General features: G+C 44.2%; 1 protein-coding gene across 3 annotated transcripts in view; it reads right to left on the bottom strand.

The window, feature by feature from the left end:
• LOC101115632 (phospholipid-transporting ATPase IB) overlaps positions 1-27,925 on the bottom strand; it is a 469,524-nt gene that overhangs the window by 94,041 nt on the left and 347,558 nt on the right. For all 3 annotated transcript variants that reach the window (XM_042254882.2, XM_060394098.1, XM_060394100.1), the window contains exons 32-33: positions 27,648-27,704; positions 26,166-26,273 (exon numbers count right to left, since the gene is read on the bottom strand). In XM_042254882.2, coding sequence (XP_042110816.1) covers positions 26,166-26,273; positions 27,648-27,704 — 165 coding nt within the window. The remainder of the gene's footprint in view (positions 1-26,165; positions 26,274-27,647; positions 27,705-27,925) is intronic.

Here is a 27,925-nt window from a genome sequence, read left to right on the forward strand (position 1 = left end):
AACATGGTCATTTTTGAATTATTTGAGATATTTGCCCTAAAGAAATATCAAGTGAAGAATCTAAGCTACTCCATTTTGTTAACACAAAAACTCCATTTTGTAAGGTTCCGGGAAAAGAGCCTTTTGGAAATTCAAGAGCCTTTGGAAATTTCCTGACCTTACCCCACTGCCCACGAGCCAATCGAACCCCAGACCAAAATCTCCTGACTTAATGCTCAGGAACTTGTGTTCTACCTAGACAGTAGGGACCAATCAAGAACCAACACACAACCCTTCGAAAGAAAGTAACCAATCAGACGTTCCCTTACCTAGAAATCCTTTTTCTTCCATGTATACTCCCTATATAAGCAATGTAATCCAAAACCCGGGGCTCCTCCCTATAGCCGCTGTGTCGGTATCGGTGGGAGCCCCAGCTCCAGCTTGGTAATAAAAACTCTTGCTTTTGCATCGGATATCGGCTCCCTGGCGGTCTTTGGGAGATTTCGCGACTTGGGCATAACAAAGCACGCATCGAAGAAAATCTATGGTTTTCTCCAGTGAGACCCAAGTAGAGTGTCTATTGAAAAGTGAAAGTGAAAGTCGCTCAGTCCTGTCAGACTCTTTGCGGCCCCAAGGACACAGTCCATGGAATTCTCCAGGCCAGAATACTGGAGTGGGTAGACTTTTCCTTCTCCAGGGGATCTTCCCGACCCAGGGACTGAACGCAGGTCTCCCGCATTGCTGATTCTTTACCTGATTGCTGATTCTTTACCAGCTGAGCCACCAGGGAAGCTGGTAATTGATTAAAACACATTTTTCATTAGACAAAAGTAAATCTCAAAGACCAGGGAACTTGCTGGCCTCAGAAAGAGAAGCATGATACTCTAACAACGATGGACACCCCTCCCCTCTGCAAACCCGTGGCCACCACACACCCTCAGCTGTGAGCTCCGCTGAGCTGTCAGAGTGCGTTCCAGGTTAGAACTTGGCAAACGTGACTTAACCTAAAGGAAATGCTTTAAAACAAATTTTCATAACATCTGCCATGTTCTGTCTAAGCAGTACCTTCTGTTTCCACAGAACTTAAACACAACTTTGTTTTTAAAAGCTAAATTTCATAGATCTTTCTTCAGCCCTATGGAAGATTCACTTTTGGCCATAAAAATCTCTTCCTAGGAAAAAAGTTTCCCAAATGTTTCAGCATTTCAGCTCCATAGACTTAAGATCAAAAGCAGTCTGTCCCACAAGAATCTAGGAAAAAACTATTCTGCAAAGTGTCACCTTGATCCCCAAAGATGCACTTGTACAAGAAGTGTGATAGGTGGGTCCTCAGGTAAAAAGGTATCAATAATGAACATGGCATGAGGACAGAAGAGTCTGGGAAAGGAAACATCCTAATTCATCTTTCAACATGTCCTCACTTAGGGAATGGCTTCCCAGGTGGCTCAGTGGTAAAGAAGCCACCTGCCAATTCAGGAGATGCAAGAGACACAAGTTCACTCCTTGACTTGGGAAGATCCCCTAGAGAAGGAAATGACAATCACTCTAGTATTCTTGCCTGGGAAGTGTCATAGACAGAGGAGCCTGGTGGGCTACAGTCTATCGGGTCGCAGAGTCGGACATGACTGAGCAACTGAGCACTATTAGAAGAAGTTCATAAAATTAACAGAGAAATTAATTAAGTTTCAATTAAATTTTTACCAGTGTGATCATGTTCTCCATCCTTCTAATATTTACTATGTATCAGGTATTCTGTTAGGTATTCAAAGAGATACAAAAGGTGAAAAAGACCTGTCCCTATTTTCTAAGTAAATCAAGCTGCAGGCAACTATCAAGCTTTGGCTGAAAGACAGTTAGGTGTCATTAGTTTTTAGCTGAAATTGAAGACTTTGGTATATACACTGTAACCTAAGAGAAAGTTAAAGTAAGTAAAGAATCCTTCAGACTAATTATATTTTAGGGATGTGCCACTGAAATGGAGGTAAAGAAACAGTTAAGAAAGATAGGAGAGAACTATGTTCCAGAAGCAAAAGACAGAATTTCTAGAAGCCTCAGGATCAAGTGCAGCCCAGAGATCAACCACCATGAAGGTGAAGAAGAGGTCATTGTATCAGGGAGGGAGGGGGCGGAAACGGTACTGATGATATCCAACAGGAAAAGAGCTAAGGTTTGCATAAAAAAGCCCAGACTGAGCCTAAAATAATAGTCCTTCCGAAAGAACACGTTCTTCATCTGCCACGGAGCCTCAAGCAAGTGTGAACAGAGTTATGATCAGACCACATGTCAGGGACTTTCTTAAGAGAAATGAAACCATGTCTTCAAGAGTCCTCCAGCCAAGAAGCAGAGAGGCAGTGATTTCAACAAAATTCGTGCATACAATGCTCTGCCCCCAGGATTTTCAACTTCCTGAAATCATGAAACCTTTTATTATCTTTGAAAAATCATTTCAGTGACATATTTGACGATGAGAAAGCAAATTTAACAGCAATAAAGAGACAAGGTCTCTGCTAGGAAATGGGGAAAATCGGAACAGGAAGAGCAACAAGATAGTAGAGCAAATGATAGTCTGAAATGGGCTTCAGACAACACTTCGTCATTCCTTTGTGGAAGTCTCAGGTGATGAAGCTGAAATGGCTTGCTTCTTCGCACAGCCCGGGTCAAGGGAAAAAAATGCCATATTAAGGTGAAAAAGGAAGCACCAGAAATAGAACTTGCCCATAAACTTGAACATATGGGGGGAAAAACTGATCTATTCCAGTAAACTTTCCATCCCTGAGAAGGGCTGCTGAACTCACACAGGCAGACGCATCGACTGGTCCAGAAACGTGGCTCCGGTCCTGGCGCTGCCTGCACCCCCATCACCGACCCCCGAGAGGCTGCTGCACACAGCCTCTGTGTGGTCACTGTCCTTTTGCTTTTAGCTTTTTCTGCACTTTTTCTTTACGGAAAAAAAAAAAAGAATTCTTATCTAGTTTTAGAAAATTTACACAAAGTATTTTAAAGTTCTTTATTGAAGCAGACTGTCAGGATGTTGCTCTAACTTTTCAGATTGGGAATACCATAGTCACTCAAAGTTATTTCATTTTTCTTTTCAATTTGAGTTTTTAATTGAAGTACAGTTGATTTACAATATTGTGTTAGCTTCAGGTGTACAGTAAAGTGATTCGTGTGTGTGTGTGTGTGTGTGTGTGTGTGTGTGTGTGTGTGTGTGTGAGTATGTGTAAGCTCTCTCTCAGACTCTTTTCCCTTATAGGTTATTATAAAATATAGTTCTCTGTACTATTTAGTAGGTCCTTGTTGGTTATCCATCATATATAGTAGTATGTATATACTGAGCCCAAACTCCTAATTCATCCCTCCTACGCTGTTGATGGGAATACATGTTGACACATCCATTATAGAGAACAGTATGTAAGCTCCTTAAAAACCTAAAAATAGAGTTACCATACAACCTAGCAATCCCACTCCTGGGCATACATATGGAGAAAATTATAACTTGAAAAGATACGCGCACACCAATGTTCACTCAGCACTATCTATAATAGCCAAGACATGGAAGCAACCTAAATGTCCATCAACGGATGAATAGATAAAGGAGATGTGTTGCATATATGGGTTTCCCAGGTGGCGCTGATGATAAAGATCCTGTCTGTCAACACAGGAGACACAAGAGATGTGGGTTTGATCCCTGCGTTGGGAAGATCCCCTGGAGGAGGAAGTGGCAACCAACTCCAGTGGCTAGAGAATCCCATGAATATAGGACCCTGGTGGGCTACAGTCCGTGGGGTTGCAAAGAGTCAGACAAGACTGAAGTGACTTAGTGTGGCTGGGTGTATATGATGGAATATTACTCAGCCATAAAAAAGAATGAAATAGTACCATTTGCAGCAACATGGATAGATCTTGAGATTATCATACTAAGTAAAGTAAGCCAGATAAAGACAGATATCATATGACTTTGCTTATTGTGGCAGCTAAAAAAAAAATGACAAAATGAACTTCCCCAAAAGTTCATCCAAAATGAACTTATATACAAAATGGAAATAGACCCACAGATATAGAAAACAAACTTGTGCCAAAGGGGAAAGAGAAGGGACAGAAGATTTAAACAGACATTTGTCCAAAGAAGACATACAGATACCAAAAGGCACATGAAAAGATGCTCAATGTAGCCATTGCATTTTTATAAAAAGACTGAGTTATTCAACCCATCTTTCTATTAATAGAGCCACTGCAGTACTGCCTAGGAGCTCTCCTGGTGGCTCAGATGGTAAAGAATCTGCCTGTAATGCAAGAGACCCGGGTTTGATCCCTGGGTGGCTAAGATCCCCTGGAGAAGGACATGGCAACCCACTCCAGTATTCTTGCCTGGAGAATCCCATAGACAGAGGAGCTTGGAGGGTATAGCCCATGTACTGCCTACTATCCTGTGCTATCTTTGGTGGGCAGAAGGACATTACCCACCCCACCGTGTAAATGCTGGGTTCCCTGGGTCTGGTCCTTTCTTGTCTCTCTGCCCACTGACGACAGGGTGTGCTGCCCCTCCTGTGATCATCACCCACATCGTACTAATTTCCAAGTCAGCCTATTGAAAGGGATACTGAAGATTATTCATTGCAGAAGCAGCAACAGAAGCTTTTATTCAAAAGCATTCTACTGAGGTTAAAAAAATATTGATATGCTTATTACTAAAAAAGAAAAAAGAAACCCAAGCCAAAAAACCAACCTGGGACCCTCAATAGACAATCCAAAGCTTCGTAGGGAGGGTCATCAGATAATACACAGCCGATGGGGTCCCCACCTCCAGTGCTGCAGGAAACACCCACTTCAATCTGCAGCCTCCTCTCTCCTCTCTGCAATTATTACTAATGAGAGGTGGATTGATGGCTCAGTGGGTAAAGAATCTGCCTGCAATGCAGGAGACACAGGAGACGTGGGTGCAGGTTCAATCCCTGGGTTGGGAAAATCCCCGGAGGAGGAAATGGCAACCTACTCCACTATTCTTGCCTGGGAAATTCCATGGACAGAGCAGTCTGGTGGGCTACAGTCCCTGGGGTCGCAAAGAGTCGGACACAACTGAGCGACTAAGCACGACAGACTGAGGAAAGAACATTATCCATACGCTCTTATGTCATACTTATAAATGTAAAGTTTTGATCGAAATGAAACATGTACATGACAGAGTGCACAGATGATATGTGTACATCGCAAATGGGCTTTCCTTTTTGCAAAACGAATACTGTGAACACAGCACTCTGATGGAAGCCCCCAGAAACTCAGCAGACGACTCTTCAGGCCTCTCCCATTTCTCACTCCTCCTCCACTCAAGCGTAACCCCAGCCCTGACCTCTAACACCATAAATTAGTTTGGCACGTTTTTGAACTTTCTACGAATGTAATCACACAGCATGGATGTTTGGCGAGACCACTTGGATGTTACAGAGAGTCAACCAGTCCATGGGAAAAGGTTCTGTCTGCCTCTTGACTGGGTGTTGTCAACAGCCGAAGTGGATGCCCTTTGCTTTGCAAACTGGGTTCTATAATATAATAAACAACCTGTGATGTCGCATCTATAAAGCCTACGGAACACAAAGGCCCTGGCAAATGGAAGCCTCCTCATGTTTTTCTCATAATTTTCCACTTTCATGGCAGTAAATCTCTGATGGTCCCACTGAAGGAGGCCCCGAGTCTCAGAACATTTTTCCTACATGCCGTTCAACAGCTACCAGATGTGACAAAGATGCCCTGGGCTGCTGCTTGGCACAGATCCCCCGAGTGGCTGGGGAGCCGCTCTGTCCATGAGGTCAAACCCAGGGGGACCACCCCTCTCCTGCAGTCAGCACCCAGCACACATGGAAAGTGTGGGGCCATCATGGCAGCAGCTGTGTGTAACACCCTTGTCTGGATTTAGGGACCTGTTGTAAAAGGCAGGCTATGCTTCCAGATGTGGCCTAAAATAGAGAGACCAGAGGCGGGGGACAACGTCCAACAGTCACTGCCTGTAAAGCTAGGGCACGAATGCCCTCCTGCCATAAGCACACAAAAAGCACATGCGGTCAAGTCCAGCCAGAGCCCAAAGCCACCAAGTCCACTGTGAGAATCTTCCAGAATGAGAGCGGATTGAGATGTATGACCTAATTTCCCCAGCATCACTTTAATTCACCATCATCTCCCATGATCCAGCATCTTTGGAGAGGGGTGGGACAGGGTTTGTATTAGGTAGGGTGGAAAGCATGGCATTGTTGATTGCTACGGGCACATAAACACATAACCTCATCTAAAAGGGGATGCGCCACTACTCGCCAGCTTCAGAACTAGCTACGACAATATCCCTAGAGTTAAAACTCCCTTCAGGCCAAATGCAACTTGAAAACAAAGGTATATGCCAGAGGGGCAGTAATGTGCTGCTGTGGGAGGTCGCTCTCTTTTTTCAAAAGTTTAATTTAAAAAATATATTATTTTAATTAATTTATTATTTTTATTAATTAGAAAGATTTTTATAATGCTGTGTTATGTTGGAGATGGCTCTCTTAACTTAGACATTTCCACATCCTCTTTGGTAGGGTTTTAATTCAGTTTCTCTGGAATTTTGAATCTTCAGTTCCCTTCGCTTTTCCTGAACAAACCCCTTCCTTCAGTAGAAATCCTGGTTATTATAAGTTAATATTGGATTACTCAGGGTGAGAGAGGTGGTGTGGGTCTAGGTAAAGAAACACACCATCAGGGAGCAAAGCGTGGAAACAATGCCCGTGGCTGCGTCAGAGGCCAATTTTCAGACAGGAAAAAGTACCTCAACTCCACGAACACGCTGACTGAAGTTCCCTCCACTTGGGTTATGACTTCTAGGGGACAAGACTATAGAATCAATGGGAAGAAAGTAGATAACCAGAAACAGTGGGCACTGAGGCGTCTCTGGGTTGGGGCTGGACTGTTCAGGAGCTGGTAGTGTTTTCTCCAGTTTACCTGGAGTGGCCGACACAGGAGGGGGCTCTCTAGCTTTTCAAAGCAGCTTCGACAGAGCCCTCGGCAGCCCACTCCAGTATTCTTGCCTGGAGAACCCCCATGGACAGAGAGGCCTGGCGGGCTGCAATTCACGGGGTCACAAAGAGTCCGGTATGACTGAGCAACTAAGCACACGTGGGACAAAGCCCAGGGACAAGGGCTCTCCTCGCCCCTCCAGAATCACTCAGCGGTCAAGTTCCATCACCCAGCCTCCCCTTCACCACCACCCCCGCCCCAACCCGCCACCCAGGACAGGGCACGGCACAAGGATGGAGACTCGGGGCTGGGGGCATTCAGGAGGAGCCCCCTCTGATCACTGCCAGCCCGTCCTAAGCCAGGCCCTCTCCTAAGATCCCTACCGGTCCAGCGAGTGAGGGACGTGCACACACACTCATCTGTAATAATAACGAGAATCTTTTTTCATAACTAAATGACACAGAGGACTCTGAGAGCACGGAGAAGGCAGGAAGCCCTCTGGGAGGCAGTGGCAGGGAGGCATGTTAAGAGGCTAAGGGGGGCTGTGTTTGGGAGGGTGGCTGGGGCTGATAGGGGCCCTCAAGGCAGCCCAAGGTCAAATCCTGCCTCCCTCCCTGACTTAGCAACCACGGCAGTTCCTTTGCTTCACCAGAACTTGGTTTCTTGTCTAAGAAATGGAAACTGTAGTGAGGATTAAATAGCTGAAGCATTCAATAACGTGCCCAGCACTGGGTGAGCCCTTCTGATCAGCAGGGGCACCGAAAGCTTAAGAAAACATTTGCAGATAAAATGAGGGAAGAATCTGCCTCTCTGGACAGCCATTCCTTGCTGAGTGGGGACAAGGAGTCACCGGTCATTACTAGCTGGGAAACAGATGTCTCTTTGGAACACGCGGCAGTCAACGAGCTCCTACAAAGGGCAGCACAAGAACCACCTGGCAATACGCAAGCGAGCACCTTGCCCAGCACGGCACGAGGAGTTTAATAAACACGATCCGGGGAGGACGGCTCCATCCCCCAAAACCATTCATGAACATCAAATGCCAAGAACCAGCCCTGTCAACGTTTACAGGTTTATGGTACCAAGGATGCTCTTGTTCTAAGACTCATTCTTCCCCTCCCTGCTTCTCAGGGACTCAGCTTTGTAAGGGAAGAGGCGATGTGAACAGGTCATTTATCTGCCAGCAGGCTGTGTGGGACCGGCCGCTGTCCCACTCATCTGAACCCCTGGAAATCTGATCTGTATTGATTTAAAGGAAGAGGAGGGGGCCGTCCAGGGTGTTTCATCTTTTCAAATAACTGAGATTTGATCTTGGCTGGCACAGCCCTCTCCAGCTTCATTTGGTTTGGCACTTAATGCTGCTCTGAAAACCTTCCTTGCAGGGCAAGACCATCTCTTCTGCGTTATCTCGTGGTCACAGGGCTGCTGCACTGGTCTGCAGTTGGGTTTCTGCGGCGCTGGTCCCTGCATTCCAGCCTGAGCCCGGCAGGAAACAGAGCCTCTGCAGCTGCCAGCGTTTATTTACACACATTCCTGCCTCAAATTGAATTAATGAGCATAATTTAACTCAGCCGATGTCCTCCCTGCCCTCCTTCCACTCTGCCCCACACGCTCTCAGACGACCTTACTGGGATGGGACTCTGGTGGCCGGGACCTAACTCAGGCTTCTTCCCCTTTAATGTCCTACAAACCCCCTGGGACTCTGGTTACAAATGCAGACTCTAGTCCAGTAGTTCGAGACTAGGGCCTGAGATTCAGCATTTCTAACAAGCCCTCTCTTCAGTGACACTGGGGCTGCCGGCTGGGGGCTGCACGAATTACCGAAAAACTCACCTGTGCTGCATATAATGAGCCCCGTCCTCAGTGAATCACCTGAAGGCAAATGTGACCCCATGAGCCTTCTGACAAACCTGACGTAATGTAAGATTTCTCAGAAGCGTGTCCACAGGGAATCCATTTCCTGCGTCTACCTTCTCTGTGTGTGCATAAATAACACGGAATAAGTCCTATTAAACCCCAAGGCCTATTAACCCCTAAACACAGCCATACGCCAATTCCAAAGTGTAGGGGTTAAAGGAGTTGGAATAGGAATGCTGGGACCCTTAACTTTTACACAAAGAGCAAAAGGAACCCCACATAAGAAACTTTGGTGTGGATGTGGTTAGATGCAGGAGGTCTGTTTATTGCATCGGGCAGACCCTGGAGGAATTTCCTGTATGCCAAGCCAGAGTCAGAGTGCATGGAACTTTCTCTGAAGTCTGCAATGAAACCAGCAGCCCTCCTGTGTATTCACACACTGTCTGCCTTCGCTTGTTACTCCTGGCAAAAATCCTTCCAAATTCTACCAAGTGTGGAAAAGGATTAAAAGGGGGAGTGGGGAGAGAAACATTCCCCCAAGACAAGAGAAGGCAAATTAATATATTTCAAAACCACTGTCAACGTGTTGGATTTTGCTCTTCCTGGATACGAATACATGTAATGCCTCCAGCAATAAATATCCTTAACCTTGGACCCAGCACTGTTTGCCCAGGTCCACACAGACTCAGCAGTTGGCTGCTTCATGAGAGAAAGTCCCACATGTCAAAATTTGTGCAGAAAAGTAGATTCGGGGAACTTCTTTTTAGAGGAAAGATTGAATTTATCATGGAACATATTTCTTCGAGAAACTGGTAAAATGAACCACCTTTCTACCCAAACCACAAAGACTGCAAATTCCTTTGCTGGAAAAGTTGGCTGCTCTGTTGAAAAGATTAACTTATTCTGAGTAGCTTTAGGAGGGGGCATGCAGGAGTAGATGGGATTGCATTTTTCATTTAGAGACACAGAACTTGTAAAGACACTTAGTAACTCTTGGGAGAGGAAAAATGGTATCTTATTGTAAAGATTCTTCTGAAAATTTTACATGAATTGATCTAAAGGTATTCTAGAAAGATCTTCACAATGCCTAAATTCTGCTGCAAAGCCAGAAGTCATCTCAAACCTTTCATTCCCACTTAAGGTCTCATTGTAAAGACTAACAATAGGGGAGCAGCTTCCCCTGGTTTTAGTGACCGATCTGCTCAAGTTGAAACTACCACTGTGTTTTAATTAATATGATGAAACAATGCTAATCATGTTTTCTCTTCTCTTGTTTTGGTTGCTCCTGATTTGACAGAATCCTGAAAAAAACAGAAAAATTACACTTTTTAACCTGGTGGAATGTTTAACTACTTCCTGTGTGTGTGTGTAGTAGTTCAGTTACGTCCAACTCTGGGACCCCAAGGACTGTAGCCCACCAGGCTCCTCTGTCCATGGGGATTCTCCAAGCAGGAATACTGCAGTGGAGTGCCATGCCCTCCTCCAGGGGATCTTCCCAACCCAGGGATCGAACCCAGGTCTCCTGCATTGCAGGCAGATTCTTTATCATCTGAGCCACCAGGGAGTCCCTACTTCACGCAGAGCAAGTTTGCCAAGAGACAGCCCTCTATGGATGAGCTGCTCACTCCCCTTGAAGCAGAAGGAAAAGGAAATTCGTTCTTTGAGTTGCTATGGACCCTCACAAGCTCTAGGTAATTATATGTCTATATGTGGTTTACTTCTGACTCCAGGATTATGTCCTTCTTGAGTTCTTAATGAGCACAGCCACTTCCTAAGCTACGACAAAGGGGGCTGAGGGTCTTATAGGATGGTGTCAGAAATCATGGTGACAGATTTTGGTAGAAGACACTTGGGCAAAACTGTGATCTATAAGTTAATTTAGTCTGGAGCCACTACAGCAGCATACAAAAGCTTAGAAAGGCACTTGCTCTAAGGCACACGAGAGGAGACGCCCCATAGACATGACCAGAGTCAGATGGGAGAGCAGGGGGCGACCGTGACAGGACATCAAAGGGAAAACCAAGAGCTAGCCTGAAAGAAGGAGAGAGGTACGGAAAACTACCAAATACAGCCAACTCTCTGTGAAACACAGCAAAGCGACATAGAGAAGTCACACACAGCGCAGCTTCAACACGTCACTTTATCGGTCAGATGTTCATTGTTCAGAGTTTTGAGTTTTGGAAGCTCATTTCACCCTATCGAAAGTTTAGGGGATAAAGAGGGGTGGGGCTCTGTGGACGACTTGGCCCCCAAATGCAACTTTCTAAAATGACAAACTCCCTTTTAGAGAACTAATGGTTCCCAGGGGGAACGATGGGGAGAAGGGATGGTTAGGGAGTTTGGGATGGACATGTACACACAACTATAGTTCAAGTGGAGTACCAACAAGGACCTACTGTAGAGCACAGGGAACTCTGCTCGGTGTTATGCGGCAGCCTGGATGGGAGGGGGGCTTTAGGGAGAATGGATACATGGACATGTATGGCTGACTTGCTTTGTCGCCCGCTTGAAACTATCGCAACATTGTTAACTGGCTATATTCCAACATAAACACTTAAATAAAATGACAACCCCAATCTTTGTAGTTACATGAATATATATAGAAGAATAAAGGACAAATTGCTTTTCTTTAAAAAAACGTTTTGGGGGAGCAAATGGCCTGAAACAGCCTCTAGAAGATGATAACCCATCACTAAGACCTATGCCAGAAGAAGGTCTTAAAAGGTTTGAATAGAATTCACATTCGTGCCTTGTATGAGAATACTGCCTTTGTTCAATTATTCCACTAAATTTGAGTCATTGAAAACACTGAAAATCAAAGGACCAATTTTTATTTTAACACAATGAGCACATCCCCAAGTAGACAACTTTGTTAATTATCTAAAGTTGTTCCTGGATTTTATGTTTCCAGTTCAAAACAAACCATTCTGGCATAATAAGCTATTTTCTAAAATTGTGATCATCTCAGATTTTTTAAAATTTCATCTAGAATCAATAAGTTTAGATAACAGAAAACTACTGTAATGTTCTAATCCAATATTTAATTATTTTTCAATGGTGGAATGAAGACTTTTTTTTTTTTAACAGCCTAGACAAGGGCTACAATTTTATTCATTTAAAATGATTCAGTCATCAGAAAGTCAACAAAAAATGAGACTCCTATGCCCTCTATTTCCTTTTGTTTCTAAGAATTAATTTCCCCACATTGATCATAAGAAGGTAAAACCCAGACTCATTATGTTACAGGACCTTTATTTATGGTCACCCTCATTCTTTCTTGATGCCATGTCTTGGAAAATTTCTCAACAACCCTGTAATTTCCTTTGGTGAAATTTTAAAGCCCTCTCCTTCCAGCTTCACTGCCCCACCTGGCCTTCTCCATCACCCTAAGACTTCTCATGTCCTTCCCGTATCAATCACTCTCCCCTCCGTCTCTGCTTCCCACCGCTGCTTCTTCTGGTTTCACTGGACATAGAAATCACTGTACCTACCGCTTTTCTTTCTTTTAATGAAGATGCTGTATTGGGTACAAATCAAACTTTCTCCTTTCTTGTAATATCACTTTACATGACACTGAAATTCTCCGTCCCAAAGTGGTTCTTGGTGCCAGATCCACTCCAGCTTTAAGCCACAAGCCTGGAATGCGTCCCCTTTTGACTAAAGGCACAACACCCCCCCAGAGAAGGTCTGTTTCTTCCATGAAATCATCTCAGATTTATCACAGGCCAGCTGCTAATGAAACTCTACCTATGACATTTTCTTGACCAAAACCTCCTCTCCAGCTATGTGCTTGTATTTATTACTCTAAAAATAACCAATCCCTTCAACAGAATAATGAAAATGCTGTCTGATAATGCTTTTTCAGAGAACTTACATTTCTGCTAAAACTATCTGTGAGCCACTAACTTCATCAGTTTTATCTCCAGTAATAAAACTGTTGGAAAATGATTAGCTTAGTACTTCCTTGAACTAGGTACTCACTTCTATCCCACATTTGCCTTTCCTTTAATATTTGCTCCAAAACAGCCATTTCCATTAAGTAATTAAACCTTAATATCAACTCTACACAAATACCAACATCAGCAACAAACACTTACCACAGATATCACCCATGTAGCTAAAAGTTATTCAACTACAGTTTTAACTGGAAGTGTTTCAAAATTTTTAAAATCTAGAAATCATTCTTTTGGTGGGAAAAATGTATGGTTCGTGCACTGGTTTTTTGAGCACACTTCAGAAAATGGTAAATTAACTAATCAATCAATTCTTGCACATCGTGTGCCAGGCTATTTCCAAATGTTGGACTATTTGGCATCTGCTTTTGTTATCAATTCAGCAAACAGATATTAAGCACCTATTACACAAAGTCAAATCCATTCTCCATTTCTACAGGAGAGGTGTTTAATTCTGCTTTATTAATCCATTCATTTAAATACTTACTGAATGCCAGGAAAGAGCAGAGGTAGGTACCAAAGATATATTGAAGAGGGTTCACTTTCCTCATAAACTTACAATTTAGAGGAAGAAATAGATATGAATTAGATAAATATAAATAGAAGAAGAAACTGGCATGAATTATGAAACCACATAAATACAAATAGAGGATGAAATTGATATGAATTATGAAATCACATGAATATAAATTTTTGAAAATTGTGATAAAAATAACATAAAATTTACCATCTTAAGCCTTTTAAGTTCAATAGTGTAAACTATCTTTACATTGTCCTGCAATGTTTTCATCTTGCAAACCTGAAACTCTGCTTCCATGGAACACAGCACCCCATTTCCCCTCCCAGCATGCCCTTCTATTTTCTGCCTCTATGACTGTGACCACTCCAGGTTCCTCATACAGTGGAACTGCAAGCTGTCTGTCTTCTTGCGACTGGCTGATTTCACACAGCCTACTGTTCTCAGGGTCCATCCATACTATGTAGAGGCTGCATAGCATTCCACGGCATGGTGTCTGTCTTCTTGCGACTGGCTGATTTCACACAGCCTACTGTTCTCAGGGTCCATCCATACTATGTAGAGGCTGCATAGCATTCCACGGCATGCACAGATTGCATTTGTGTAACTGATTACACGTCGACAGGCACTCTGCTGCTCCTTCCTCTTGGCTATTGTGAATCCTGCTGCTTCGAACAAGAGTGTACAAATACCTCAAGATTCTGCTTCCAATTCTTTCGGGAATAAGAAGTGAAATTATGGGATCGTGTGGTAATTCTTTAACTTTTTGAGGACCCTCCATACTGTTTTTCTGCAGTGTCCACACCATTTTACATGCCCACCAACTATGCCCAAAGATTCCATTTTTCCACATTTTGCCAGCATTTGCTGTTCTTCTGAGTCTTTTTAAATAGTGGTTATCCTAATGTGTATAAAGTATTATCTCACACACAAAGGTAGATTTTTAATTGTGGTAAGTGCAAGGGAGAGAGGTAAGTTGTGTTAAGAGAACACACACCTAGGAGGGTTCGACCTTGTCAAGGCCACAAGAAAAAGTACCTGCAGGAAGAAACGACTCATCTGAGGTGTGAACACCAGGTGAGCCCTAGCTCTGTACAAAGTAGAGACCAGGGCATTTAGGAAGTGGGGGCAGGAGCAAACACACTGTGAGAGCTTAAACAGGAAGTGAAGGAAGGCCAGTGTGGGTGGGGTGGGAGTGGGCGCTGGACAAACAGGCCTGGCAAACGGCCTGTAGTTTTATCCTGAGCATGCTTGGAGGCCAGGGGGACAACTCCATCAGCTTTCTGTTTTGAAAGCCACTTTGGCTGCAGAGGGCTTCCCTGGTGGCTCAGATGGTAAAGATTCTGCCTGCAGTGCAGGAGATCCAGGTTTGATCCTTGGATGGGGAGGATCCCCTGGAGGAGGGAATGGCTATTCACTCCATTATTCTTGCCTGGAGAATTCCGTGGACGGAGGAGCCTAGCAGGCCACAGCCCATGGGGTCACAAAGAGCTGGACACGACTGAGCGACTAACAGTGTGACTTGGCTGCACAGAACAATGGGTCTAGACAGATTTTGAGAAACCAGTCATGAGGCTACTCTACTGCAATGGTCTAGCCATGAAATTCTGTAGCACTAACTAACTGGGTGGGAGCAGAACTGGATGGAAGGGGACAAGGTAAGAGATATTTGGGCGGTAGAAACAGTAGGGCTTGTATCCAGCACAATGAGGCTGGAATGATGGCCTGAAACTCTAGAAGGAATAAAAGGGATGGAGGTTCCTACAATCTTAGGAATTAAGACTCCTACTTGAAACTGCCACTTGCTGAACAAATTAACCCCCTGTTCGGAACAGATCTGGTTTATTTTTGGTGGCGCTGGCTCCTGTGGCTCCAGTGACTCCTTAGTTGGTTGCATCTGTGTGCATGCTCAGTTGTGTCTGACTCTTTGTGACCCCATAAACTGAAGCCCATCAGACCCCTTTGTCCATGGGATTCTCCAGGCAAGCATACCGGAGTGGGTTGCGATTTCCTCCTCCAGGGGATCTTCCCCACCCAGGGACTGAACTCATGTCTCCTGCATTGGCAGGTGGATTCATTACCACCGAGACACCAGGAAGGTCCTTTCAGCTGGCTTCCGCATCATAGAAAAGTGACCAAAGGCCTCCATCCTGACCTCTTCCATCCCACGTCCAGGAGGATGTGGTCGGAGAATTAGCCAGCACTTTGGGAAAACCACCTGAAGTCAGATCCACGCTTTATAAGCCTTGGTTTATACACTTTGTTTAAAGCAATTAATCAGCAGCAATGAACAACAGCTCTGGGGTCCCCAGAGTTTCTTCTTTAGGGGAAGCCTCCTGTAAGAGCCAAGACCCTTTTCACGGCAGGTGACAGAGATCAAAGTCAGGCACCCACACCATGCTGCAGAGGAAGGTCCTGGAGGCCAGGCTTCTCCCAGGCCCCAGTCTTATCTGAGTCTGGGTTTCCCACCTCTTAATCTTGCCTGCACTAAATTTAGCTCTGGAGCGTGAAACTGCTGTTTAAGAGCTGGACTGTCTGATACATTAGTTGCTGTCCAGATGTGGCTACTGGGCACTAGTCATTGAGTCAGGCTGCCTTGGGATGCCCTCCAAGTCCAACATATACACTGGCTTGCAAAGATTTAGTGCAGCAGTGCAAATTACCTCTTTAATAATTTCTTTTAATGTCAACTACATGTTTAAGTGATACTACTTTGGAAATGGTGGGCTAGCTACATTAATAAAGCTAACTTAATCTGTTCCATTTTCCTTTTTTTAACAGGGCTGCTAAAAAATTCAAAGTTATAATGTGTCTCCCATTACATTAATATTTCTATAGGACAGTATTGCTCAGGACCATGTGACTCTGAGCCATGTTGAATTGTTGGCTGCAGAGAGAAAGAGGCCCATCTTAGAAAAACTTCCATTTCCTTCCATTTCATTTTTGAAGAACCACTTCATGTCTTCTTTTTCTTGGGGGTGGTGCATGCCAGGAGAAGGGCATAGGAAAGCCACAAAACTAGGCAAATTCCCTTGGTACCCTGACTCTCTGACCTCCGTCACAAGATGCACAGTAGGGAAATTCACCAGCTGCTTTTCTACAACATAACCAGTTTCCCAGAAGGGAAGGGTTCCTGTTACCTTAGCTTGACCCAGCTGATTTTATTCTTTGTGTTTGTAACTTAGCAATTTTTTTGTTAATTAGAACCCTTTTCAGAAGTACCAGAAAGCCAACTTGAATTGTATTTTTCTGCAAAAATGGGTATATATTGATTTAATGTATCTGGAAGTTCACAGATCATTCCAGCTTCAGGTAGAGCTTGATCCAGGTGCCCACTCAATGCCATCATCTCTTACTTTGGTTTTTCTCTGTGCTCAATTCATCCCTGGTCACACACTCTCTTGGCTGTGGCCCATGGCATCTCGAGACTGATAATATTCCTAATATATAACAAACCCAGCAGCAAGAGAGCTCCTCCCTTCCCTCTTAGTTTCTATAAATAATCCCTGAATTGTCTCTAAGTGGCCTTGGTGGGACACCATGCTGTTCCTGAATCAATCCCACAGTCCACGAGACGAAGATCCTGCTTGACTAGTCCTGGGTGGCGGGTCCAGACCCAGAGGCAGAGCAGCAGTAGAACCAGCATTGTTTGAGTGTATGTTTAGAAAGAGGGGATGGGACTGGGGGGCTGGGACCAGAGCAGGGGAAACGGGATGTAGGACAGGTGACAGGCAAGGAGATGTTGCCGCAGGGTGGAGTGGGAGAAGATGCCTCCATTTCTCTTTTCCTATCTTTTGCCAAAGGAACGCCAAACACAATGGTTGGTTAATCCAACTCAAAAAGCATATCATTTCAATGAACATTTGAGAGTTTGCAGCACCCTGAGAAGGACCAGCACATCCACATGTGCCCTTCGTTCTGTTTCTATCCTTTATCAAGACCAGGGATCCCTGACACACTGTTGGTGGGAATGTAAACCGGTGCAGTCACTAGGGAGAGCAGTGCAGTGGTTCCTTAAAAAACGAAAGCTAGAACTACCATATGATCCAGCAGTCCCACTCCTGGTCATATATCCAGAGAAAATCATGACCGGAAAAGATACCTGAACCCCAGTGTTCACAGCAGCACTATTCACAACAGCCAAGACATGGAAATGACCTAAATATCCATCAACAGATGAATGAAGAAGATGTGGTACATATATACAAAGGAACATTACTCAGCTAAGAAAGAACTAAAGAATGCCCTCTGCAGCGACACAGATGGACCTACAGATTACGATCCTAACTGAAGTAAGTCAAAGACAAACACTGTATACTATCACTTATGTGTAGAATATAAAATGGATACAAATGAACTATTTACAAAATAGAATCATAGACATAGAGAACAAATTTATGATTACTAAAAGGGAAAGGTGGCAGAGTGGGATAAATTGGGGAAAATAAATACATAAAATATGTAATAGATTAAAAAAAAACAAAATTGGAGACAAAGGAGAACAGGGTGCTGGATTAGGATGGACCCAGAGTACTATCAAGTAAGACTTTGAAATCAATGGCTATTTCCTCATAAGAGACACCTTGTCCCACGCTAACGACGTGTGTTTACATTATGGTATGTCTAAAATTTTCCATAATAAAAAAATCTTAAAAATTAAGAAAAAACACACTGTAGTAATTTTACTTAAAAAAAATATATGGATGAAAGTGCACTACAGACATGGACACAGATAACCTAGAGTTCTCTTTTCCTGCCTTTTGCCAAAGGAATGCAAAAAAAAAAACCCAACAGCTGGTTAATCAGACCCAAAAGGCATATGACTTCGATGGACATCTGATGGTTCGTAGCACCCGTGGCAACAACAGTTACAGCTCTCACCTGCTTTAAGTCCTTCCACTATTTGGTGCTCTGGGCGCTGTCAGTAAGAGCTTTGCATCCTCATTCGCACAAAACAGGGAAACCTGGTACATGTATAATAGTGTGCTGAGATTCTGTTTTCTCTCTTCTTAGCCTAACCCAACCTATCTTCTCCTGCACGAATCCTGTATCTGCTGGTCTTTCTCAGGCACCTCTCTATCTCTTAAATAGAATAAACCTAAAGAACCCGGATGTCAGCGGGTGGCGGGGAGAACTATAGCTCTGGTCCCCAGACAGGCATCTCCCTTCACAGATGTTTGAGGAGAAGTCAATCCCTGCAGAGAACTTCAACCCCAGGGCTCCCCACACACATTTCCACATGTTTGCAGAAAGGAAAAGTTCAAAACCACATCAAACATCCTCTGTGACCATGGAGGATAAATATTCCAAACAAACAAAATCAGCATGTAATGTGTACTTCAATTTGCTGACAGATATTTTAAAAATTAACATCATAATGAATGGCAAACGCCAACACCACCACAAGACCTTTAACCCCAGAGAAAAAGAACTCGCAACCAAAGCCATCCGGTCTTAAATTAGCACACAGCATCCTTGAAATGAGAGGCCAAAATAAAACAAACCGCCAGAACGGAGAGAACAGCGCAGGGGGCAGGGCTAGGAAAATTTCGGCTTTCTGTCATGTGCTTAGAAAAAGGCCACTGTTTGAAACTGGCTTGACTAGGGTTCATAGACAGTTGTTATTCAGTCACTCAGTCATACCCAACTCTTTGTGACCCCATGAAATGCAGCATGCCAGGCTTCCCTGTCCTTCACTGTCTCCTGGAGCTTGTTCAAACTCATGCCCATTGAGTCAGTGATGCCATCCAACCATCTCATTCTCCTCAATTGCTGCTTAAATATCAAGTATGTATAGAAATTCTATATTTATATTTGAAAAATTCTCTGAAACTCCAGGGTAAGTCACTTCAGTTACAATCTAACAAGACCAAAATTTTAAGAAGTAAGAAGTGACTGACACTTATTTGATCCCTGGTTTGCACCAAGCATTGCCCTAGGTGATCATCATAGTGACAGTGTGAGGGCTCCTACCTGAGATCCAGGGGACTCAGGAAGCCCCAGCTGCCTCCCGCAGCCTGACCAAGGTGCTGGTTTCCTTCTTTCTAAGCCCCTATCTGTTCATATGGTTGTAGAGAGAATTATCAGATGAACTAATGCTAATTTATTATACATGCAATTTCACAGGCAAAGCATATTTATTTGAATGTATATTTTGTCTGGGACATAGTACTTTCTCAATAGACATCATCTGTTGTTACTCACTGGAAAAGACCCTGATGCTGGGAAAGATTGAGGGCAAGAGGAGAAGGGGTCAACAGAGGATGAGATGGTTGGATGGCATCACCAACTTGATGGACATGAGTCTGAGTAAGCTCCAGGAGACGGTGAAGGACAGGGAAGCCTGGTGTGCTGCAGTTCATGGGGTCGCAGAGTCGGACATGACTTATCAACTGAACAACCACCTTATTTTCTTTCATGTCTTTATTAACTCCAAAGATAGATATTACTTTTTAACAAAGATTTTTTGATGTGGACCATTTTTAAAGTCTTTGTTGAATTTGTTACAGTATTGTTACTGTTTTATATTTTGGTTTCTTGGCCCATGGCATGTGGGATCTTAACTCTCTGACCAGGGACAGAACCCACACCCTACTTGGCACTGGAAGGTGAAGTCTTTACCACTGAGCTACTACGGAAGTCATATATTATCTGCTTCTCATACCTGACAAAACTAAGGCTCAGAAATAACACAATTATGCCTCTTATGGACAACTGACTTAACTTGATCGATTTCTTAAGCACGAGGTTAATTTAATTCACATCCCTCTTTCACTGTTAGGATTTGCAGTGAATAGGAAGGAAGTTTGATTCAGGTCACATTAACCTAGACCTCAGGAAGCAGCCAGGATCCAGCAGGTCCTGGTCCCATTCCTTTAGGAAGAATCTGGCATTACTTTGAGGGGCAAATGGATTTTATAAAGCATACTTTCTTCCTTGTTTGGTAATCAAGGAAAGAAAAACAGAAACAATTTGGCATGACATGTAATGACTTTGAAAGCCAATTTCTGATAGAACTCTTGTCCAATGCCTGAATTTTCTGATTTTTAGAGCCCAGATATTTATAGGCCTATATTTATAGTGAGAACTCAACTAGATAGCGCTGGTCAAGTGACTGTTTTTGATTTCCCTTTTATTAGTGAAGAACTTTTTGTTATAGTTTTATTTATTTTTCAGTTCTAGTGAGTAACTCAGATAGGGATTCGTGTAGGAAGCCTTCAAGAGGCAAATGTATATGAATGTTGGAACACTGGAGGCCAGACACATAAAACCCAGAAAGTCCTTAACCTCTTAATTTTATTCCTATTGCTATTTTTTCAGATCATGTCATCTAGAAACAGCAAGGTCCTCCTTGGACGTCAGTCTTATTATTATACAAAATGCACAAATTGAAAAATGTAAAACTGAACTTCAACAGATAATTTGGCCAAGTTCCACACAGAAGAACGCTGTACAAAGATGTCAGACAGTTATTTCAAACCAAGAGGCAAGTTTCTACTGATAGGACTTCCTGCCTTACTGGGATGACCACGTCTCACCCTAGCCAGGCCATAGGCTCCTGAAATATGTTATTTAAGAAAAATAAGACCAACTCTATTCAATATTGCTGTATTAAAAGATTAATTCCAATGAACTTATGGCATTCACATTAGGTGTTTCTGGGACATTATCATCTAAAACACTAATAATTGCAACACTCAAGTAACTGTTTACAAAATCTGTAAACAAATCTATAAATACCTAAGTTTGAGTAAAACGGAACATAGGATATTAAAGCCTATGACTGCTTTTTAAAAATCACCCGTTTTCTTTGTTGCCCTTATACTTGCAAACATAAGAGAAAGCTCCGTCCACAGGAGGCTGACAGCTGCTTCTCACTGAGGCCAGGCAACCCGCGAGGATGCTCCTGGGAGGGCCTGCACCGGGGGTGGCCTTCGAGGCTGCTGCACCTGCTGTCTGGAAAATCGTGTAACAGACATTTGCTGGTTTCAGTCTTTCTATTCCTTCTCTCACAGCAGCAGTTTGATTCTGGAGCTGGCCTCTCTACCAGTGGTGAACAAGTCCAGGCAACCTTATCCACTGTGCATAAGAGCAGACCAAGTCTCTGATGGGCTTCTTTCAGGAGTAGACATGCGACTTTGCCAGGAACCCCCAGTGAACATTCCCTTGCATCCTCCGCCTGCAGGGTTCTGAACCACCCATGACAGCACGGGGTTAGGGACAAACTCCCTGCTGGACTGAGGGGTGGAAAGGCTCCCTAAGGGGCTGGGCTCATCCAAGAGGGCCAGCATGGGATATGAACTGGGCCCCTCAGCAAAGGCGGGAGGGAAGGTGGGTGCTGGGGACAAACGGCGGTGTCCCAAGCCACAACAGTTAACCTGAGGACAAGGGTTCTCCTGGCCCTCAGGCCAGCTTCGGCCTGACACAGACATTCTGGAATGTTCTGAGCAGAGATGGTCCTTACCCCAGCTTCTTGGCGTACCTCTTAAAGCACCTGGAAACAAAAACCTTTTTTTTCATATTTATATGGAAAATGCCTGCGCCTGAGATCTTGCTCAGCTGCAAAGTCCAGAGAAAGCCAGCGCGTAGGGAAGATGAGGAATTAATCGCTTTGATCCAAGGACGGTACTGAGGCAGCCAGACTCCCCGCCCCACCAGACTCCCCCCCCCCACTTCCCGTTCACTCTTAGTCCACTGGGATCTGCATTGTGTATACAAAGTGTGTATATAAAACTCAAAAGTAAACCCATTCCTGGGTTTGGATTAAAAAAAAAAAAAAGGGCTGTCCTCTGCCAGAAGCTGGCTGGAGCCTGGCACTGCAGATGGAGTTAGCGGTTTGTCGGCTTTGAAGTGAAGGTTTCTTTCCCTCTTTAATAGCCATGGAAAGGACTTTGAAGGAAAAGCAAGGAGCAGTCGGCGAGCAGTACTTTTCTGTGGCGGACGAGGTAATGTCTTTGGGTATAATCTGCTGTTTAGAGCCCGGGGCTGAGAGCAGACGCCACACCACCTGTAGGAGCTCACAGGCCCACCGCTCAGAGATGCAGGGCCTCCGCGGACACCCAGACGCCGTCTTCTCCAGGAACCCCCAGGGCTGGCTTGAAGGTCAGGGGTCACATTTTAGGTGTGGTGAGCAGGGGTGCTCCAGCTTTAAACAGCCTGGAGATTTATCAATATTCAGAGGCTGGGGCTCCATGCTCAGGGATTCTGATTCTGTGTGTGTGTGTTGCAAAGTACGTATGTTTTTTGGTAGAGAAAGAGGCTGTCATTTTAACAAGCAGCCCAGATGGTTCAGATGTAGGCGGTCAGTGGACCCGACTAAGGGATTTCACCTCAAGAACCTACAGAATGTTGCAAATACAACAAAGTAAAAAAGAACCCGTAAAATGTTCAAACTCTTTAGCCAAAAGAAATGGGAGTTTAAGTTACAATATTCTGATTTATAAAGGCTTGAGGACATAACTGACCAGCGAAAGATGAAGATGAGGAGGCATGTCTCTTAGGTAATTCTATTTTGACTCCTGGTAAGAAATGCCATTCGCCTTCAGAGACTAGTTTAATTTTACGACTCAAAAGAACCGCGTTCCATTGCCAAAACCTGACTGCCCGTGACCAACAAAAAATGCCTTATAAAAATCACTAGAAACAATCTTATGATAATATAACAACAATTTAAAAAATGCAGTCTTTTTTCCAGAATACCATCACGCCAAAGCCTTCGCCAACCATCTCAGTCAGCTTGAGCTGCTGTAACAAAATACCCCAAAGTGGGTGGCTTCTCAACAGCAGGAATGTATTTCTCCCTGTTCTGGAGGTTGAGTATCTGAGACTAGGGTCCCAGCCTGACTGGGCTCTGGTGAGGGCCCTCTTCTGGGTGGGAGATATCTAACTTCTTGCATCTATTTCTTCCCTCTCTTGCTGTGTCTGTCAGGCATTTTAAAAAATTGAAGGATAGATGACTTACAATATAGTGTTAGTTACAGGTGTATAGCAAAGCGACTCAGATATATATTTCAGATCCTTGCATTTTCACACAGCAGAGAACGAGCAAGCTGTCTCTCAGGTTGTCTCTCCGCTCATTTGATCTCGAGTCCCTCCCCAAGGCCCCACCTCCCTGCTGGAGGGGGCCGCTCAGGGCTTCAACACCAATTTGAGGGGGGCCCAAACATTCAATCCACAGGACCAGCATAGCACCAAAGGGATGGATATGACTTGGCGATATTTTCAATTTCAAGACCAGAGATAAGAAATAGTCCTTTCAACACAGACTGTGGATTATCCACCCAGCAGCCCCTGGACGTGAAAACTACAGCAATATTGTCTTCTGTGTCTAATGAGAACCTTGGTCTCAGCCAGTGATGGGAGATTTCAGAACATCTTCTGCCTCATGGAAACAGACCAACCAACTGAAAACTGAAATGATGTGGTTTATGTTAAAAAAAGCTTTTATACCCAAATGAAATGTGATTTAATATTACAAATTTCTTGCTCTTGGATGGCAAGAATAGCTCACTGGCTTTTTTTTTTTTTTTTCTTTCAGAAAGTTCTCAACTATGGAAATTTCATCACTACATTGAGCCTTTGAATCACACAAAAGAACATGCAACTCGGACTACACAGTGAATGGTCCCTCCACATGTCAAAGGTCAACCTCCTGATGAACTGGCGACCAGCCTAACTCACACACATCTGAATTGGGGTTACTGGAGCCAGTGAACACAGAGGGGTCACTGGAATATCTCTCTGGGGAGGGGCTTTCAAAGGAGGGGGCTTGGTCAACCAGTCACCTGTCAGCTGATTCCATCCTTCCGCTGTCATTCTCCTCTAATTTAGAAGACTGTTCTCTGCAGTTGGCTGCTGTCCCTTTTATCGTCCTCTGCCCCAAATCCCCCAAATGAAATGGTTATTGGCCACACTCACCCTTAACCACAAGGGAAGAACATTAAGCTGTTATTTTAGGCACCAAGCCTTACCCAGTGATCATCATTATGGATAGTTTTCTTGCTTAATTAACCCATGCATATGGAATCTAGGAAGATAGGACTGATGAACCTACTTGCAGGGCAGCAATGGAGATGCAGATGTAGAGAAGAGACTTCTGGACACAGTCGGGGAAGGAGAGGGTGGGACAAACTGAGAGGGTAACATGGAAACATACACTACCACATGTAAAATAGACAGCCAGCGGGAATTTGCTATATGATGCAGGGAGCTCAATCCAGTGCTCTGTGACAACCTAGAGGGGTGGGATGGGGTTGGGGGGGTGGGTTTCAAGAGGGAGGGAGCATATGTATACTTATGTTTGATTCATGTAGATGTGTGGCAGAGGCCAGTACAATATTGTAAAGCAATTATCCTCCAATTAAAAAAAAAATCAAGAACAAAAAGAACTGATTGGCGTGTACAAAGCATCTCTGCTGGGAAACGCTTGTTTTGCTACACAACGATCTTCTTGATTTATTCACTGCTCCGTAACTGCCTCTACCGCTTGGATTTGGGAAGGACCTGAAAAGTGTGTTACATGTTTGCCCTGGTGCCTTACAGGAGGCAAAGCTGTGTTCAGGGACATACAAGTCACCCCTCTAGGACACGCCCATCCTGCTTAGCACCTCAGAGGAGGTCCCAGAGCCCCGAGCCTACATCAGTGGATTCACCAAGTAAAAATGGCAAGCAGCTGACCCTGATGACCTCACAGTCGACAGTTGCCGGGCGTGTATCTAGACCTGGGAGACCTGAGTTCTGGCTCATTTGTGCAGAGTAAGTGAGGTAATGATAGCAGCCCAATGTGCCACGCATGGGCCTGCCCCTATAATACATCAGTGTGGGGCAGGAGCCAGAAGAAGCCTGCAACCCACAGTCCTCTCTTCCCATGCTTGGTTCTGACTAGAGACACCAGCGCCCTCATGCAAATTCGGGGGGATGACTCAGAGCAAACCTTAGCAGACCCAGCGCATGCCCCCTGCAAACAGCTGCCTGGGCCCTGCGGTGTGCTGTGGGCCTGGAAGTGGGGACACAACAAGGCAGGCCTGGCGGGTAGAGTTGAGGAGCAGACTACAGCTGGGGTGCTGCCCCAGCACCAGGACTGCTGACCTGGACAAGCCCGACCAGGGACGGTCAGCACCTCCAAAGGGGTCCGAATGCAAAGAGAACAGGGAATGCAATGTCTTCCTTCACAGACATTCTGTGCCGCTTCCCACAAATCACATATTCTCTTATAAACCCTGAAACATTTCCATTTCCCTGCAAAGCAAGTTTAACAGCTTCATTTGTAAACTGAGGGCGTTTGGAACCCAGGGCTTTCAAGTCCCCCCCACCAGACCCCATACCGTGGGATCTTAAGATCCAGTGTGCCAGGGCTGAAGACTCCATGGCAAACACTAGACAGAGATAATATAAAAGGTGAAACGAAATACAAACGAGTGTAAAGGTCTTCTATCTCAGCCTCTCGATGAAGACATGCACAGTGAGAAATCCTGGTTAAACTAATGATCTGGTTCATAGAGTGGTTAGATTTCTCTTTCATAGGTGACGTTGTCAGCTACTCAAAGGATAATAATACCACTACTGAAATTGCAAACAATATAACCATGAACAACGACTCAAATCATCTCCCATTTTCCATGCCCATGAACTGTACCCCTGAGAACAGAATTCACTGTGGAAATGCGGATGCGCTGGGTAGGTCAGAGGAATTAAGTCAACAGTTTACCTAACTGTGAACGCTTCAAATGCTGTTACTGTGGCCTGGACAACCTCTTCCAGGGGCTCTGATGTGGTTTGTTTCCCACCAGATTCATTTTGACAGAAGCAGGCAACACCAGCCTGTCCTGCAGTTCATCCCCCCCCAGAGACCCAGGACGCCAGCGACAATTAGTGGTACTGACCTGTCCTTTCATGTCTGGAGCGATGGGAATGGTGGGCCAGATGGTCGAGTAGATGCCAAAAAACACCAGCCAGATGAGCATGCTTCCCCAGACGGCCAGGTGACTGAACTGCAGGAGGAAACAGACACTCAGGCAGGGTTGTCTGCGGGTCCAGGAGCCACCTGACCGACTCCCACCCCGCACCCCCGTGCTGCAGGAGCCCTCAGTCCATGCCACTTTTCTTTATGGAAAGGCTTCTATGAGTCACTGGTCATTGGAGAGTTTGAGTTCTCACTTGCTTGTCTCAGTATTTAACAGTGAATTTAAGTAACTAGTGACTCCAAACCACCCAGAAGAGGAAAGCACTTTTTGCACCACTGCTAATGGTCCCCCAGGCCCACCCCATGTTGCCAGCAGGCTCCCACCCATCCCTTACTGGCGTGCATTCCAACCTGGATCTGAATAAACAAGGCCCCATTCACCTAGTAAGAGTGTGCTGGACAGACAAAACAACCAAGGTAGTTTTATTTATCATTTTGAGACTTCAATTGTTCTTTTCCAAAAAACTTATAAAGAAATTTGGCATGGACATATATCTTAAGAACACCACTCTGAGCATCTACTGGGTTGTGAATTTCTTCTCCTTTGTCCTCTTAATAGGATACTGCTTGACTTCCTCTATGATCTAATCCATCATGAGCCTCTGTCAGCTTTTAAACAATCTGATCACTGCTCAGTGCCTGCTCCCACTCTCAGGCTAAGCCACCATCCCCCTCACCTGGCTTCATTGTCTCTGTCTCAATTCTCTGCTTCCATTTACCTCCCACCCCTCTCTTAAGCAATCAGCCTAGAATTAGAAGCCTTTGTAAACAGCAGAGACAACCATGAAACACTGGCCATAACCCTCAAGAGTTGGAGATAACTAAAAATGCCCCAAATTGGGGACTGATAAAATAAGTGATGGGATATTGATAAAACTCCATACTCTTTAATCATGAACTATGACTTTGCAGAAGCATATTTTAAAGCATGTAAAATACTGATATATTTTTAAGTGAAAAAAAAAAAGGCTACAATATTCTATGTTCTGTAAAGCTTCACCTTATTAAAATAAATGCATAAAGTCTAGAAGATAATACAGCAAATGTTAAAAGTAACTACCTCTTGGTGGTAAAATTATGGAAATTAAAAATTCACCTTTCTGTCCTGTATTTTCTTTGTATGTGTGTGTGTGTGTATATATATATATATTTTATAATGTGGATACATCTTTGATATGAGCTGTTAATAGCTTAGAGCTGTATTAAGAGCCTAGCAAATGATTAGGGAACTTTGGATGGCAAATGTGCCCTGATAAAGATCAAACCACAATTTTTAGATGCAAAACTTTAAACTACCGTGGCTTGACATTGCTTACTGTTTTCCTGGGTTTTAAAAAGATACTATGCCATAAAAATATCTATACTGGATAGAGAAATATTAATAATTCTATAGAAAACTTACTTTGGTCCAAGCTGTCGTCTCCAAACCAGCTTTCAGACAAACAGTAACAACAACATACTGTGAAAGAAAGTGGAATTTGGGAAATGTGTTATCCTTGTATTTTCAGCCAGGAGAAACCCCACATCCTCCCCAGGGACAGTTTCTTCTCAGCAGCTGGATTTTGGAAGTGCCACCTTGGGAGCTAGTTTCCTGGGCGTAAGTTTTAGGAAACTTATAGGCTGGTTTAAGAAAAGCCCTCACTTTAGAGATTGTCTTCTCATAAGTAAGTTATTCCCCCC

The sequence above is a fragment of the Ovis aries genome, chromosome 10 (assembly GCF_016772045.2).
Source record: "Ovis aries strain OAR_USU_Benz2616 breed Rambouillet chromosome 10, ARS-UI_Ramb_v3.0, whole genome shotgun sequence".
NCBI lineage: Eukaryota > Metazoa > Chordata > Mammalia > Artiodactyla > Bovidae > Ovis > Ovis aries.